General features: G+C 47.4%; 1 protein-coding gene across 7 annotated transcripts in view; it reads left to right on the plus strand.

The window, feature by feature from the left end:
• zswim8 (zinc finger, SWIM-type containing 8) overlaps nucleotides 1-13,550 on the plus strand; it is a 160,590-nt gene that overhangs the window by 130,539 nt on the left and 16,501 nt on the right. For 5 of the 7 annotated variants that reach the window (XR_009769510.1, XM_061691079.1, XM_061691080.1 and 2 more), the window contains 3 exons: nucleotides 847-996; nucleotides 1,179-1,401; nucleotides 12,159-12,236. Coding sequence is in view for 6 of the 7 variants with exons in the window: in XM_061691079.1 (XP_061547063.1) it covers nucleotides 847-996; nucleotides 1,179-1,401; nucleotides 12,159-12,236 (451 nt within the window). In the remaining variant the exon portion in view is untranslated. The remainder of the gene's footprint in view (nucleotides 1-846; nucleotides 997-1,178; nucleotides 1,402-12,158; nucleotides 12,237-13,550) is intronic. The other 2 variants (XM_061691081.1, XM_061691083.1) reach the window with 1 other exon arrangement.

Consider the following 13,550-nt stretch of genomic DNA (forward strand, 5'->3'; position numbering starts at 1 on the left):
GGGGATGTGCTGCAGCATATCCCAGGTGATTTCGGGTAAGAGGCAGGGTACACCCCTAGACGCCAGCCAATCGTAGCGCGAACAACCATTCACACAATTTAGAGTCTCCAGTTAACATGCATATTTGTGGGATGAAACCAGAGTTCCCTGGAGAAAACATACAAACTCCATACAGGGAAGCCAGAGCCTGTATTTGAACCATGACCTCTGAACTGTCAGGTGGATGTCCTAAACAGTCATCAACTGTGCCGCCTATGTATTTGCCCTGCAATTGGCTGGTGACCAGTTCAGGGTGTGCCTTGCCTCTTCCCAAAGTCAGCCGGTACAGGCGCCAGTTCTTCTGTGACTAATGACGATACGCCGTACACAAAATGGGAGGATGGCGGGATATGTTTTAGGAGTGCAGAAAATCAGTTGCACGCAAAGTCACAGTGTTCAAAGAACCCAATCAAAAAACAGGAAGTTCATAGAGAAAAACTGAAATGAATATGTAGAGCAAATCAATGTGACTTTTGCTGTTGCCTTACAAAGGCCAAATCAGGAATGTGCATCATGACCTCGGCAAGTGCCACTTATACAGTGTAATTTCCGTAACACAGTGTTTTTATGGCTACCATCCCCAGAAAGAATTGCGCCCAGAGGTACGTTGCATTAAAAAGTATGAGTATCTCAAGCACGTGTGTGTCTTGAGGCAATCCTTCAATGGTCTAATTTGAAAGTCTCGTGAGATTTGAATGGGTTTTTCTGAATGATTTGACAAAATCCGAATTGTACGACATTTCGGGCATTTGAATGAACACTGTCTATTGATGCAGAATATATCCCATATCTTTTGCTTCCATTTAGTCTCCGGGGTCAATCGAACTGACTGTCAAAACGAATCGACCACATTTAAGCTCGACAACACTGTGCCGAGCCGGTTGGCGCTCGGGGCACGCTGCGGATATAGTCAACGCTGCTGGGGATCTCCTGCCCGACAGAAGAAGAAACACACTGGTAAAAACTCTGACAGGCGATCGTGTTTCTATTGGTATTGACCTTGCATGTTGTACATTTAAGTACCAGCATTCACTCTTTGGGTAGTTAACCCTCAACCACGAAAAAAAGACAAAATAAATAGTCGGATGATATGCAGTGTGTTTAATCAAAGAGTAAGGTGACACATCTTTCTTGGACAGGCATGGCAAGTATTGACAGCAGTGCTCCAGAGACAACCTCAGACAGTTCTCCCACTCTCAGCCGCCGGCCATTACGAGGCGGCTGGGCAGCAACGTCGTGGGGTCGTGGTCAAGATAGTGACAGCATCAGTAGCTCATCCTCAGATTCGCTGGGATCGTCCTCCTCCAGTGGATCTCACCGGGCAGGGGGGGGTGCCAGAGCCAAGAGCATGGATACCAGCAGGTAACAGCGCATGTCCTCAAAAACTTACCAATTAATAGCTACAGCGGGGCAAAAAAGGATTTAGTCAGCCACCGATTGTGCAAGTTCTCCCACTTCGAAAGATGAGAGAGGCCTGCCATTTTCCCCATAGGTATACCTCACCGAGGAGAGACAAAATCCAGAAAATCACATTGTCTGATTTTTAAAGAATTTAACAGCAAATTATAGCGGAAAATTAGTATTTGGTCACCTACAAACAAGCGAGATTTCATACATGCAAATCAGAAATTGGCCGTTTTGAATTCAAAATAGGCCCTTCCCGTGAATCATACAGATCCGATGAGTTTTTCTGGGGGGCCGTTCTCCGTCGCTGTCGTCATAGGCTGTCTCGTACATCGCGGACATCCTCTATTGCTACTCTTATGTTTCAGCAACATTTTTGCTCATCAGCTCAGCCCCTGTCATATTTGTTGCACTGGTCTTTTGTATTTTCATGTTGAGGTGTTGTGGGTCGTGGCCCTGGTTGCGGTCCCAGTGGAACCGCAAAGCACACGTAACATCGGCGACAAGAGGTGATCCGATAGTACATCTTGCATTCATTAGGAAACGCGCCTACATTTATCTAATTAGTTTACAGATGTTAAAGTTAAATGTATTAACCGACGAAGCAATGTTAGGGATTATGTCACAACGCAGAATTAACTAACTTCAAATTTAGCAATGGCCAATAAACACAAAAACATATTGTACTTAATATTTTCCTGGAGGATGCATTTGGGATAAGCCTTTGAAGTTGGTAATAGTGAAAAAGGAAGTGAAACACACAATGATTTTCGTCAATTCTTTTCCAAAATGAGAGTACTTAAAGAGGAGGATGCTATTCATGTGGCACAGCTTGAAGCAGGCATCAGGTGCAGGTGGAGATGGGCCTGGCTGAAATTGGAGGCCAAAACAAAAAAGGAAAAAAATGAGGCAAATTTAATTTTAATCTCAAATTTGTACATCGACATGTACTTGACTGGTGTCAATAAATGTTTTTCTGCGTGAAGAAAATGTGTTTATTTTTACTTATTGTACTCTTCAGAGTCTTCAAGATTGCTGATTTTATGTTAAAATCAAGAACATTCTCTGCGGGAGCCCGGGAGACCAACCCCCCTCGCCCCCCAAAGCCCTTGACAATGTTTTTTTTTTTTTTTTTGGTCACCTTTTTCATGCCTTTGGTGTTTGCATCTCTGTTCTTCTTGAAGAAGCTCCTCTGTCCTCCACTCGTTACATGTATTAATGGGACCTGTTTGAACTCGTTATCAGTATAAAAGACACCTGTCCACAACCTCAAACTGTCACTCTCCAAACTGACCAAAGAGCTGTCAAAGGACACCAGAAACAAAATTGTAGACCTGCACCAGGCTGGGAAGACTGACTCTTTAAGAGGTAAGCAGGTTGGTGTGAAGCAATCAACTGTGGGAGCAATTATTAGAAAATGGAAGACATACAAGACCACTGATAATGTCCCTCGATCTGGGGCTCCACGCATGATCTCACCCCGTGGGGTCAAAATGATCACAAGAACGCTGAGCAAAAATCCCAGAACCATACGGGGGACCTAGTGTATGACCTGCAGAGGGCTGGGACCAAAGTAACATAGGCTACCATCAGTAATACACTACGCCGCCAGGGACTCAAATCCTGCAGTGCCAGATGTGTCCCCCTGCGTAAGCCAGTACAAGTCCAGGCCCGTCTGAAGTTTGCTCGAGAGCATTTGGATGATTCAGAAGAGGATTGGGACAGTGTCAGATGAAACCAAAATTGAACTTTTTGGTAAAAACTTGTCGTGTTCGGAGGAGAAATAATAATAATAAAAAATATATGGTCCGGATAAAATAATGCTTAAAGCAGGATGCAACGAACCTAATGAGATCCTTGTAAAACTATTTCAACGCTGCTTGGACTTGCAAGAAATACCGGCGACATGGAAAGATGCAGAAATCATTTTGCTCCATAAATCAGGCGATAAAATGAACCGAAGAAATTATCGCCCAATAAGGCTGCTCTCAACGATTTATAAAGTATTTGCAAAGGAATTGGAATCAAACTCAATGAAGCACAGCAAGCGCGTTTTCATAGCGGTGTTCATAAAAGTTATGAACAGAATCGGTGACAAAGGGCAGCCTTTGCCGAGTCCAACCCTCACCGGAAACGAGTCCGACTTACTGCCGGCAATGCGGAACAAACTCTGGCACCGGTCGTACAGGGACCGAACAGCCCATAGCAGGGGGTTCGGTACCCCATACTCCCAAAGCACCCCCCACAGAACCCCCCCGAGGGACACGGTCGAACACCTTCTCCAAGTCCACAAAACACATGTAGACTGGTTGGGCGAACTCCCATGCACTCTCGAGGACCCTGCCGAGGGTGTACAGCTGGTCCACTGTTCCACGGCCAGGACAAAAACCACACTGCTCCTCCTGAACCTGAGATTCGACTTCCCGACGGACCCTCCTCCCCAGCACCTCTGAATAGACCTTAGCAGGGAGGCTGCGGAGTGTGATCCCCCTGTAGTTGGAACACACCCTCCGGTCCCCCTTCTTAAAAAGGGGGACCACCACCCCAGTCTGCCAATCCAGAGGCACTGTCCCCGATGGCCACGCGATGTCGCAGAGGCGTGTCAAACAGGACAGCCCCACCACATCCAAAGCCTTTAGGAACTCCGGGCAAATCTCATCCACCCCCAGAGCCTGCCACCGAGGAGCTTTTTAACCACCTCGGTGACCTCAACCCCAGAGATAGAAGAGCCCGCCTCAGACCCCAGACTATGCCTCCTCATGGGAAGGCGTGTCGGTGGAATTGAGGAGGTCTTCGAAGTATTCTCCCCACCGGCTCACAACGTCCCGAGTTGAGGTCATCAGAGCCCCATCCCCACTATACACAGTGTTGGTGGTGCACTGCTTCCCCCTCCTGAGACGCCGGATGGTGGACCAGAATTTTCTCGAAGCCGTCCGGAAGTCTTTTTCCATGGCCTCACCGAACTCCTCCCATGCCCGAGTTTTTGCTTCAGCGACCACCAAAGTTGCATTCCGCTTAGCCAGCCGGTACCTATCAGCTGCCTCAAGAGTACCACAGGCCAAAAAAGCCAGAGGGGACTCCTCCTTCGGTTTGACGCCATCCCTTACCGTTGGTGTCAACCAACGGGTTCGGGGATTGCCGCCACGACAGGCCCCCGACCACTTTACGGCCACAGCTCCGGTCGGTCGCCTCATCAATCGAGGCGCGGAACATGGTCCAGTCGGACTCAATGTCCCCCGCCTCCCCCGGAACGTGAGCAAAGTTCTGTCTGTGGTGGGAGTTGAAACTCCTTCTGACGGGATTCTGCCAGACATTCCCAGCAGACCCTCACAATACATTTGGGCCTGTCAGGTCGGCGTTTTCCCCCACCATCGGAGACAACTGTCAACATCAGTTGACAGCTCCGCCCTTCACTTCACCCGAGTGTCCAAGACATGCGGCTGCAAGCCCGATGACACGACCACAAAGTCGATCATCGCCCTGTGACCTAGGGTGTCCTGGTGCCAAGTGCACGTGTGGACACCCTTATGCTTGAACATGGTGTTCGTTATGGACAATCCGTGACGAGCACAGAAGTCCAATCACAGAACACCGCTCGGGTTCTGATCTGGGGGGCCGTTCCTCCCCATGACGCCCTTCCAGTTATCACTGTCATTGCCCACGTGGCCATTGAAGTCCCCCAGCAGAACGATGGCGTACCCAACGGGAGCACTCTCCAGCACCCCCTCTAAGGACTCCAAAAAGGGTGGGTACTCTGAATTGCTGTTTGGTGCATAGGCACAAGCAACAGTCAGGACCCATCCCCCACCCGAAGGCAGAGGGAGGCTACCCACTCGTCCACTGGGGTGAACCCCAACGTACAGGCGCTGAGCCGGGGGGCAATAAGTACACCCACACCTGCTCGGCGCCTTTCACCATGGGCAACTCCAGAGTGGAAGAGAGTCCAACCCCTTGAGAGGGTACCAGAGCCCTAGCTGTGTGTGGAGGCGAGCCCGACTATATCTAGTTGGAACTTCTCGACCTTACACACCAGCTCGGGCTCCACCCCTTCCGGAGTGGTGACATTCCACGTCCCAAGAGCTAGCTTCTGTAGCTGGGGATCGGATCGCCAAGGTCCCTGCCTTCGGCCACCGCCCAGCTCACACTGCACCCGACCCCTATGGCCCCTCCCACAGGTGGTGAGCCCATGGGAAGGGGGTCCCACGTCACCCTTTTGGGCTGTGCCTGGCCGGGCCGCATGGGTGCAGGCCCGGCCACCAGGTACTCTGCTTCGAGCCCCACCTCCAGGCCTGGCTCCAGAGGGGGGCCGCAGTGACCCGCGTCCAGGCAAGAGAAAACGTCTTCCTGAATTTGTCATCTTCATAGAGGTTTTTGGAGGTGTGCTTTGTCTTATCCCTCACCTCGGACCTGTTTGCCATGGGTGACCCTGCCAGGGGCATAAAGCCCCAGACAACTTAGCTCCTAGGATCATTGGGACACACAAACCCTTCCACCACGATAAGGTGACAGCTCAAGGAGTTGTGAAATTTTTGCAGTTTTATTCAGACCCTTTACAGATTTATTAAAAAAGAAAAACTGTACTATCACACAGCGATAAGTATTCAGACCTTTTGCTGTGACACTCAAATATTTAACTTGGGTGAGGTCCATTTCTTCTGATCATCCTTGAGGTGGTTCTCCACCTTCATTGGAGTCCAGCTGTTTTATATTATACTGATTGGAGTTGATGAGGATATATAAGACCTTACAGCTCACAGTGCATGTCAGAGCAAATGAGAATCATGAGGTCAAAGGAACTGCCTGTAGAGCTCAGAGACAATTGTGGCAAGGCACAGATCTGGCCAAGGTTACAAAATAATTCTGCTGCACTAAGGGTTGCTAAGACGCAGTGGCCTCCATAATCCTTAAATGGAAGACTTTTGGGACGACCAGAACCCTTTCTCGAGCTGGCCACGTGTCCAATACAGTCCCAACAGTGAAGCATGGTGGTGGCAGCATCATGCTGTGGGGGTGTTTTTCAGCAGCAGGGACAGGACGACTGGTTGCAATCAAAGGAAAGATGAATGCAGCCAAGTATAGGGATATCCTGGATGAAAATCTTCTCCAGAGTGCTCAGTTCCTCAGACCGAGCCGAAGGTAAACCTTCCAACAAGACAATGACCCTGAGCACACAGCTAAAATAACGGCGTGGCTTCAGAACAACTCAACACAGCTAAAATAACGGCGTGGCTTCAGGTGAGGCTGTGGGAAACCATCTCATCCACACGCACTACCAGCACTGGGGCTCTCCAAGATTGTGTCCTCTCTCCGCTGCTCTTCTCTCGTTACACGAACGACTGCACCTCACCGCACCGAGCTGTCAAACTCCTGAAGTTTGCAGACGAAACCACAGTCATCGGCCTCAGCAAAGACAGTGATGAGTCTGCATATTGACAGGAAGTGGTGCGGCCAACACAACCTGGAGCTGAACACGCTCAAGACTGTGGAGATGATTGTGGACTTCAGAAAGCATCCTTCGCCACAGTTGTCCCTCACACTGTCCAACTGCCCTGTGTCCACCGTCGAGACCTTCAAGTTCCTGGGAATTAGAGTCTCTCAGGACCTGAAGTGGTAGACCAACATCAACTCAGAATCAGAATCAGAATCATCTTTATTTGCCAAGTATGTCCAAAACACACAAGGAATTTGTCTCCGGTAGTTGGAGCCGGTCTAGTACAACAAACAGTCAATTTACAGAACACTTTGGGGACATAAAGACATTGACAAAAAACAATTGTGCAAAAAGATGCAGAGTCCTCTAGCACTTAGAGCAGTTCTAACGACTATTGCAATAGTCTGGTGCAATGACCATTGTGCAAAGGGCGCTGAGACTTCAAGGAGTGTATGCGGTTTAAAGTGACGAGTAGTGCGATCATCTGGGACAATGTTGGTTGTGCAAATGTTACAAATACTCCTCAATCAGTGTGCAAATGGAGCAGATGCTACTCTGGCATGAGTGGCCAGTATATGCAAATAGTGCAGCATGGCGAGACAACTACAGTGAGTGCACGGGTCATCCATAATTGGCCCCACAGAAATGTGACAACGAACTCAAGTCAAAAAAATTGCCAGCTTGTTGTAATGGAATTATAGGTTAGGTGTTTAAGAAGTTGATCGCAAGAGGGAAGAAGCTGTTGGAATGTCTACTAGTTCTAGTTTGCGTTGATCGGTAGCGCCTACCTGAGGGAAGGAGCTGGAAGAGCCGGTGACCGGGGTGCGGACGGTCCGAGAGGATTTTGCACGCCCTTGTCTTAGTTCTGGCAGCGTGCAAGTCCTCAATGGTGGGTAGGGGGGTACCGACAATCCTTTCAGCAGTTTTGATTGTCCGTTGCAGTCGGAGTTTGTCCTTTTTTGTAGCAGCACCAAACCAGACTGTGATGGAAGAACACAGGACCGATTCGATGACCGCTGTGTAGAACTGTCTCAGCAGCTCCGGTGGCAGGCCGTGCTTTCTCAGAAGCCGCAGGAAGTACATCCTCTGCTGGGCCTTTTTGAGGACGGAGTTGATGTTGTTCGCCCACTTCAGGTCCTGAGAGATTGTAATTCCCAGGAACTTGAAGGTCTCGACGGTTGACACAAGGCAGCTGGACAACGTGAGGGGCAGCTGTGGCGAAGGATGCCTCCTGAAGTCCACGATCATCTCTACCGTCTTGAGCGTGTTCAGCTCCAGGTTGTGTCGCCCGCACCACAGCTCCAGCCGCTCCGCTTCCTGTCGATATGCAGACTCGTCACCGTCCTTGATGAGGCCGATGACAGTGGTGTCATCTGCAAACTTCAGGAGCTTGACAGTCTGGTTCGCTGAGGTGCAGTCGTTCGTGTAGAGAGAGAAGAGCAGCGGAGAGAGGACACAACCTTGGGGCGCCCCGGTGCTGATGCTGCGTGTGGATGAGGTGGCCTCCCCCAGCCTGACCTGCTGTGTCCTGCCCGTCAGAAAGCTGTAAATCCACTGGCAGATGGCAGGTGAGACGCTGAGCTGGAGAAGCTTGGTTGAAAGGAGTTCAGGGATGATGGTGTTGAACGCTGAGCTGAAGTCCACGAACAGGATCCTCGCGTCGGTCCCTGCACTGTCGAGGTGTTCTAGGATGAAGTGCAGTCCCATGTTGACTGCATCATCCGCAGACCTGTTCGCTTGGTAGGCAAACTGCAGGGGGTCCAGCAGGGGACCTGTGACACTCTTGAGGTGGTCCAGCACGAGACGTTCACATACATAATAAGGCCCAGCAGAACATGTACTTCCTGCAGCTTCTGAGGAAGCACGGCCAGCCACTGGAGCTGTTGAGGCAGTTCTCCACAGCTGTCATCAAATCAATCATGTGTTCATCCATCACAGTCTGGTTTGGTGCTGCCACAAAAAAGGACAAACTCTGACTGAAACGGACAATCAAAATTTCTGAAAAATGTTTTGGTCCCCCCTTACCCGCCTTTGAGAACTTGCACGCTGCCAGAACTAAGACAAGAAGAGGCAAAATCCTCTTGGACCCTCCACATCCTGGTCACCACCTCTTCCAGCTCCTTACCCCAGGTAGGCGCTGTCGGGCAACGCAAACTAAAACTAGCAGACATTCCAACAGCTTCTTCCCTCTTGCTATTACATTTTTAAACAGTTGACTGAAAATTCCATTGTAACATGTTGCCAATTTCGTCGAGAGATAGTTGTCACATCTCTGTCGGGCCAATTATATATGATTCATGCACTCACTGTAGTGGTCTCGCCACTCTGCACTGCAATCTGCATATCTGTTGTTGACCAATACTGGCCATGAATGTCCCTTAGTAGTATCTGCACCATTTCCACAATTGATACTGTTCAAGTTTATCGCACTACTCGTCACTTTAAACTGCTTAAATTTGTTGAAGTCTCTACAATGGTCACTGTACCATATTATTGCCCGATGAGTCATTTCAAACTGCTCTAAATTGCTGGAGGATTGCACCATTTGCACAAATGTCAAAAAAAAAAATATATATATATATATATATATATATATATATATATATATATATCGGCATTGCCACATTACCGGTAACGTTTCATTGCTCAGTGACTCTCCGTACTGTACCGGAGACAAATTCCATGTGTGTTTTTGACATACTGGGAAAATAAAGATGATTCTGATAATCAAAAAGAAATTCCTATGATTATAATCCGCAATTGGGGGCCGAGCAGCAACCGCTGCAAGGGTCTTAAATTCCGGCTCCATTGAATCGGAATGCGCACCACTGTTTTCAGATTTGTATTCGTGTAAAACCATATATCGTTTAATTCAATTTCACAATAATTTGCAGCATAACGCAACAGTCGCGAACAGCATGTCGTCACGGCTACAGCATTGGATGAAATGGAAAGCTTTGAATAACTTTTCATCTTCAGTATGTTCATATTCGACATCCAAAGTTTGATGTCGATCGGATGAAGTCTGTAGGAGTTGTTTGTTAAAATATGACTGCTGTAAAGGGCAAAAAATAGGTCAGAATTTGAAAGTAAATAAATGGCGGACCTCCTGTAGGGGATGGCTCCAAGAGACTTATTTTGTAGTTTTTGGGTTGTTCCATATGCCTCCCAATTTTGGTAGAACTCGGTGAAACGTCCAGTTTTAAAAATTGCACACAAAAAATACTGTAAAATATTGAAATGTTTGGCAGGCTTGAAGTGTGTACAAAGTTTCATGAGTTTGCGTGCATGTTTAGACCCTCAAACCGGTGTTGGTCTCTTGGCGAATAGCGTGGCGAACAGGACATCACTATGGCAACAGCGTTTGTCAAAAACTCAAACTTTATATTGTGACATCATGAAGGCCTTAACAGTCTTCTGAGCAAATATTAGGTAGATTGAATTAACGTGCTAGCAGGAGGATAACGAAGTCCTTGTGCCAATAGGTGGTGCTTTTAGTACAGTTACATATTTTTTTCCATAGATGCCTTTAAGTGGGGACTTTCATCAGTTGTGTGAAATTTTGAAAGGATACGACCATCTGGAGTCAAGTTCCAACAGCTTTTGATGTCACGGCGAATAATCAAAATTCGCCACGCCGCAACGGCCACGCCCTGGGCCGAAAGGTCACAATTGTTTTTACGAAGCACGATCAACATCTTGAGGCTTAACTAACGAAATTTCAGGTGGCTCTGCTTAACGTGCTCGGCGCAGTACATTGAAATGTAAAGGAAGCCATTTGTTGTCGTCACTAGGTAGTGCTACGTGTATAACAAAATATTGTCCTACAGATGTGTTAAGGCCGTGACTCGTATGAATGATTGGCGCATGTATAGGGGACTTAAGAATGTTCCGTTTTGTGGCGAAGGAAATTTGATATGCAGAATTTGATGGCTTCTGCTGCCTTTTTTGTACGTCCTGGGGACGTACACGTGCTTTCCATCTTTGGTGACGTCGGTGCCAACTTTTTTTAGATTTGTACGGGGTGCTACAGAGCCAATTTTTAGTAATCGTTGATGAAAACTTAAAAATATCCCATTTTTCACAAGACAGCCACAAGGATGCCTAATTTATCTCACCCAGACCGTAAACTAATTAACAGCTCCCCTCAAAACCTGGGCTGCCAGTCATCAAAGACCCTTTGATGTGCAGAACTGATAGAGCAACCAAAAGGTTGGGAGATCTTCTCTCCAGTCGAAACATTGCTGGAATGTGCACGACACCTGCTGGCGGTTGAGAGTTACTGGAAATCTGTGGACTCACATTTGAAGTTTTTTTTTTTTTTTTAACCGAAGATATTTTGATATTTTACGAACTCTGCAGAAATATTCCAAATGTATGCCTTGTCTGTGTCATTGTGTCAGCTTTACAAATCCAGCTGCGAGAGTTTGAGAACTGTCGTCTTGATTTGAAGCCAAACAGTATGGCAGTTGGTGTTTGAGAGGAGGATGCAGGAGATAGGCTTACATGGAAAAGGATGACGCGCTGTAAGGATGACGCGCTGTGGCGACCCCTCACGGGACAAGCCCAAAGGGAAAGAAGAAGAAGAGGAGTATGAAATGTTGTATTGAACAATAAGCGGTTGATTTGCCAAGACTAAAGGCGTCTTTATACTCCCGCGCTCGCATTGCATCACGTGACTGACGACTTGCCCCGCGCGGCCACTCTGCGTAGCTTGACGCGCACGCGTCAAAAATTGTTGCTGCGCGTCGAACGCCGCGGAGGTCATCTCTCGTGATTGGTCCGTTTTAATCACATGCTGTGATGACGTACTCAGCGTGCCCCTCGGTTCTACATATCTACGCCGCCGCCTTCTCAATCGATTTTGCAGCATAATTAAACGTATCATCTGGTCATCTAGGTCCATTTGTTCTAACAGACACTGTTCCACGGTCGCCATTGTTGTTGCTTTGTTCCTTGTTACTGAAAGGAAAGGAAAAAAACGGCTACCGGAAATAGCCAAAAAAATGCAGAGGAAACTCCACCCTGTGGTGTCCTAGCCAATGCCAGTCGTATCGACACCCCAACTTGGAGGTGAACTGCAGCACACTTTCAAAACTGCGCACGTGGGTTGCACTCGAGTACAAAGGCAAACTACGTGTGGGACAGGCGCAGTGACGTCGCTGTCCGCGTGAGTATAAAGAAGCCTTAAGTTTAAACAATCATTCTATATGCTTGATCTTTGAGTAAGAGTACAAAGTTGGGAGTATTTTATGTTAATATATGATTTTTACACCATTTTTAGGGCTAAATTGCCGACCAAAATTCAAGTCGATGGGTGTGGTCCTCTCCAGTTTCCCCATCTCTTAGACACACCTCCTAGGTATTTAACCTTTGACTCCCGCCTCCTCTTGGCTTTTGTTCTCTCTTGCTTCTTGGCGCCTGTCCTTCATGCTCCAAGTTACCGAGGCACGGCTCCGGCATTCTGCCACCTCTCCCCTTTTTTTTTTTTTTTTTTTTTTTTTAAAAAACGTGGTTCGGCCAACGTGAACCTGGGATGGAGACTTAGCTTCCCGGCCGATGTATTCGGCGCCAGGCGGTCAGAGCAGCTGCTACTGAGGGTACGCTAAGGTACGCTTCCAGCCAAGCATGAGCTCTCTGAAGTGCCAGCGGATCCTGAAAAAGGCAGGAAGAGGAACGGGCGTATTCTCCCATCGAAAGCGTGATTAAAAACTTCCCTTTTTCTTCTCCCGCTTGTTTTATTTTTGTGCACCTTTTTTCTTCAACTAAACCTGCCTCCGTTTCTCCCGAGACAACTGAGAAAGACCATCCGTAAAGACCCACTGATCTACGGTCGTTAGTAGCACAACAATCGTTGCCAGAATATACAAAATTTGTGCCTCATAATTTTGGAGGAAATGCCAACTTCGGACAAGTTCCAACTTTGTACTAGCTCAACACGCTGTAACCTAGTCAGGCTAATTTTTAGCCCAGCAACACGCGATGTCCAATTTCCCTTTTCGTATGCCTATTTTTCCTTCTTTCACCAGTAGTATTATTTTATTTTTGTGGTAGAGTCCCTCTGTATGTTACCCTGCAGTTTCCCCTCTTAGATTGAATTCAGTTTTGGATAAAATTCCACTCCCTGTTGTGTTTTTGCGTGTGGTTGAGTTTAATAGTTAAACCGCTATATTCTAGAACTCTTATTTCATCCGGGTAGCTGCCTTCTAGATGATGAGACTGATCGAGGTTTTTCGTCACTTTTGCTCAAATTTACACACATAAAGAGACGTGGTGCTCCTTTTCGAGACAAAGATCGTAACGTTAACGTAAATCAAACTAAACTGGAAGAAACCTAGGCGTTCACCTCCGGCCACCTCTTTCTCCAAAATTCATTAAGTTTTTATCCAAAACCAATATACGCTACACAGTTTAAAGTAACTAGTAGTGCGATAATCTGGAATGTCAATTGTGCAAATGGTGCAGACACTTCTCAAGCACATGAGTGGCCAGTATGCAAGTATGCAAGTAGTGCAAAGTGGCGGGACTACTACAGTAAGTGCACGAATAATGTATAATCGGCCCAACAGAGATGTGACTACAATCTCAAGACAAAATTGTCAGCATGTTACAATGGAATTTTAAGTTAACCGTTGCTAAGAAATTAATGGCAAGAGGTAAGAAGCTGTTAGAATGT

This window comes from Phycodurus eques, chromosome 11 (assembly GCF_024500275.1).
Source record: "Phycodurus eques isolate BA_2022a chromosome 11, UOR_Pequ_1.1, whole genome shotgun sequence".
Taxonomy (NCBI): Eukaryota; Metazoa; Chordata; class Actinopteri; order Syngnathiformes; family Syngnathidae; genus Phycodurus; species Phycodurus eques.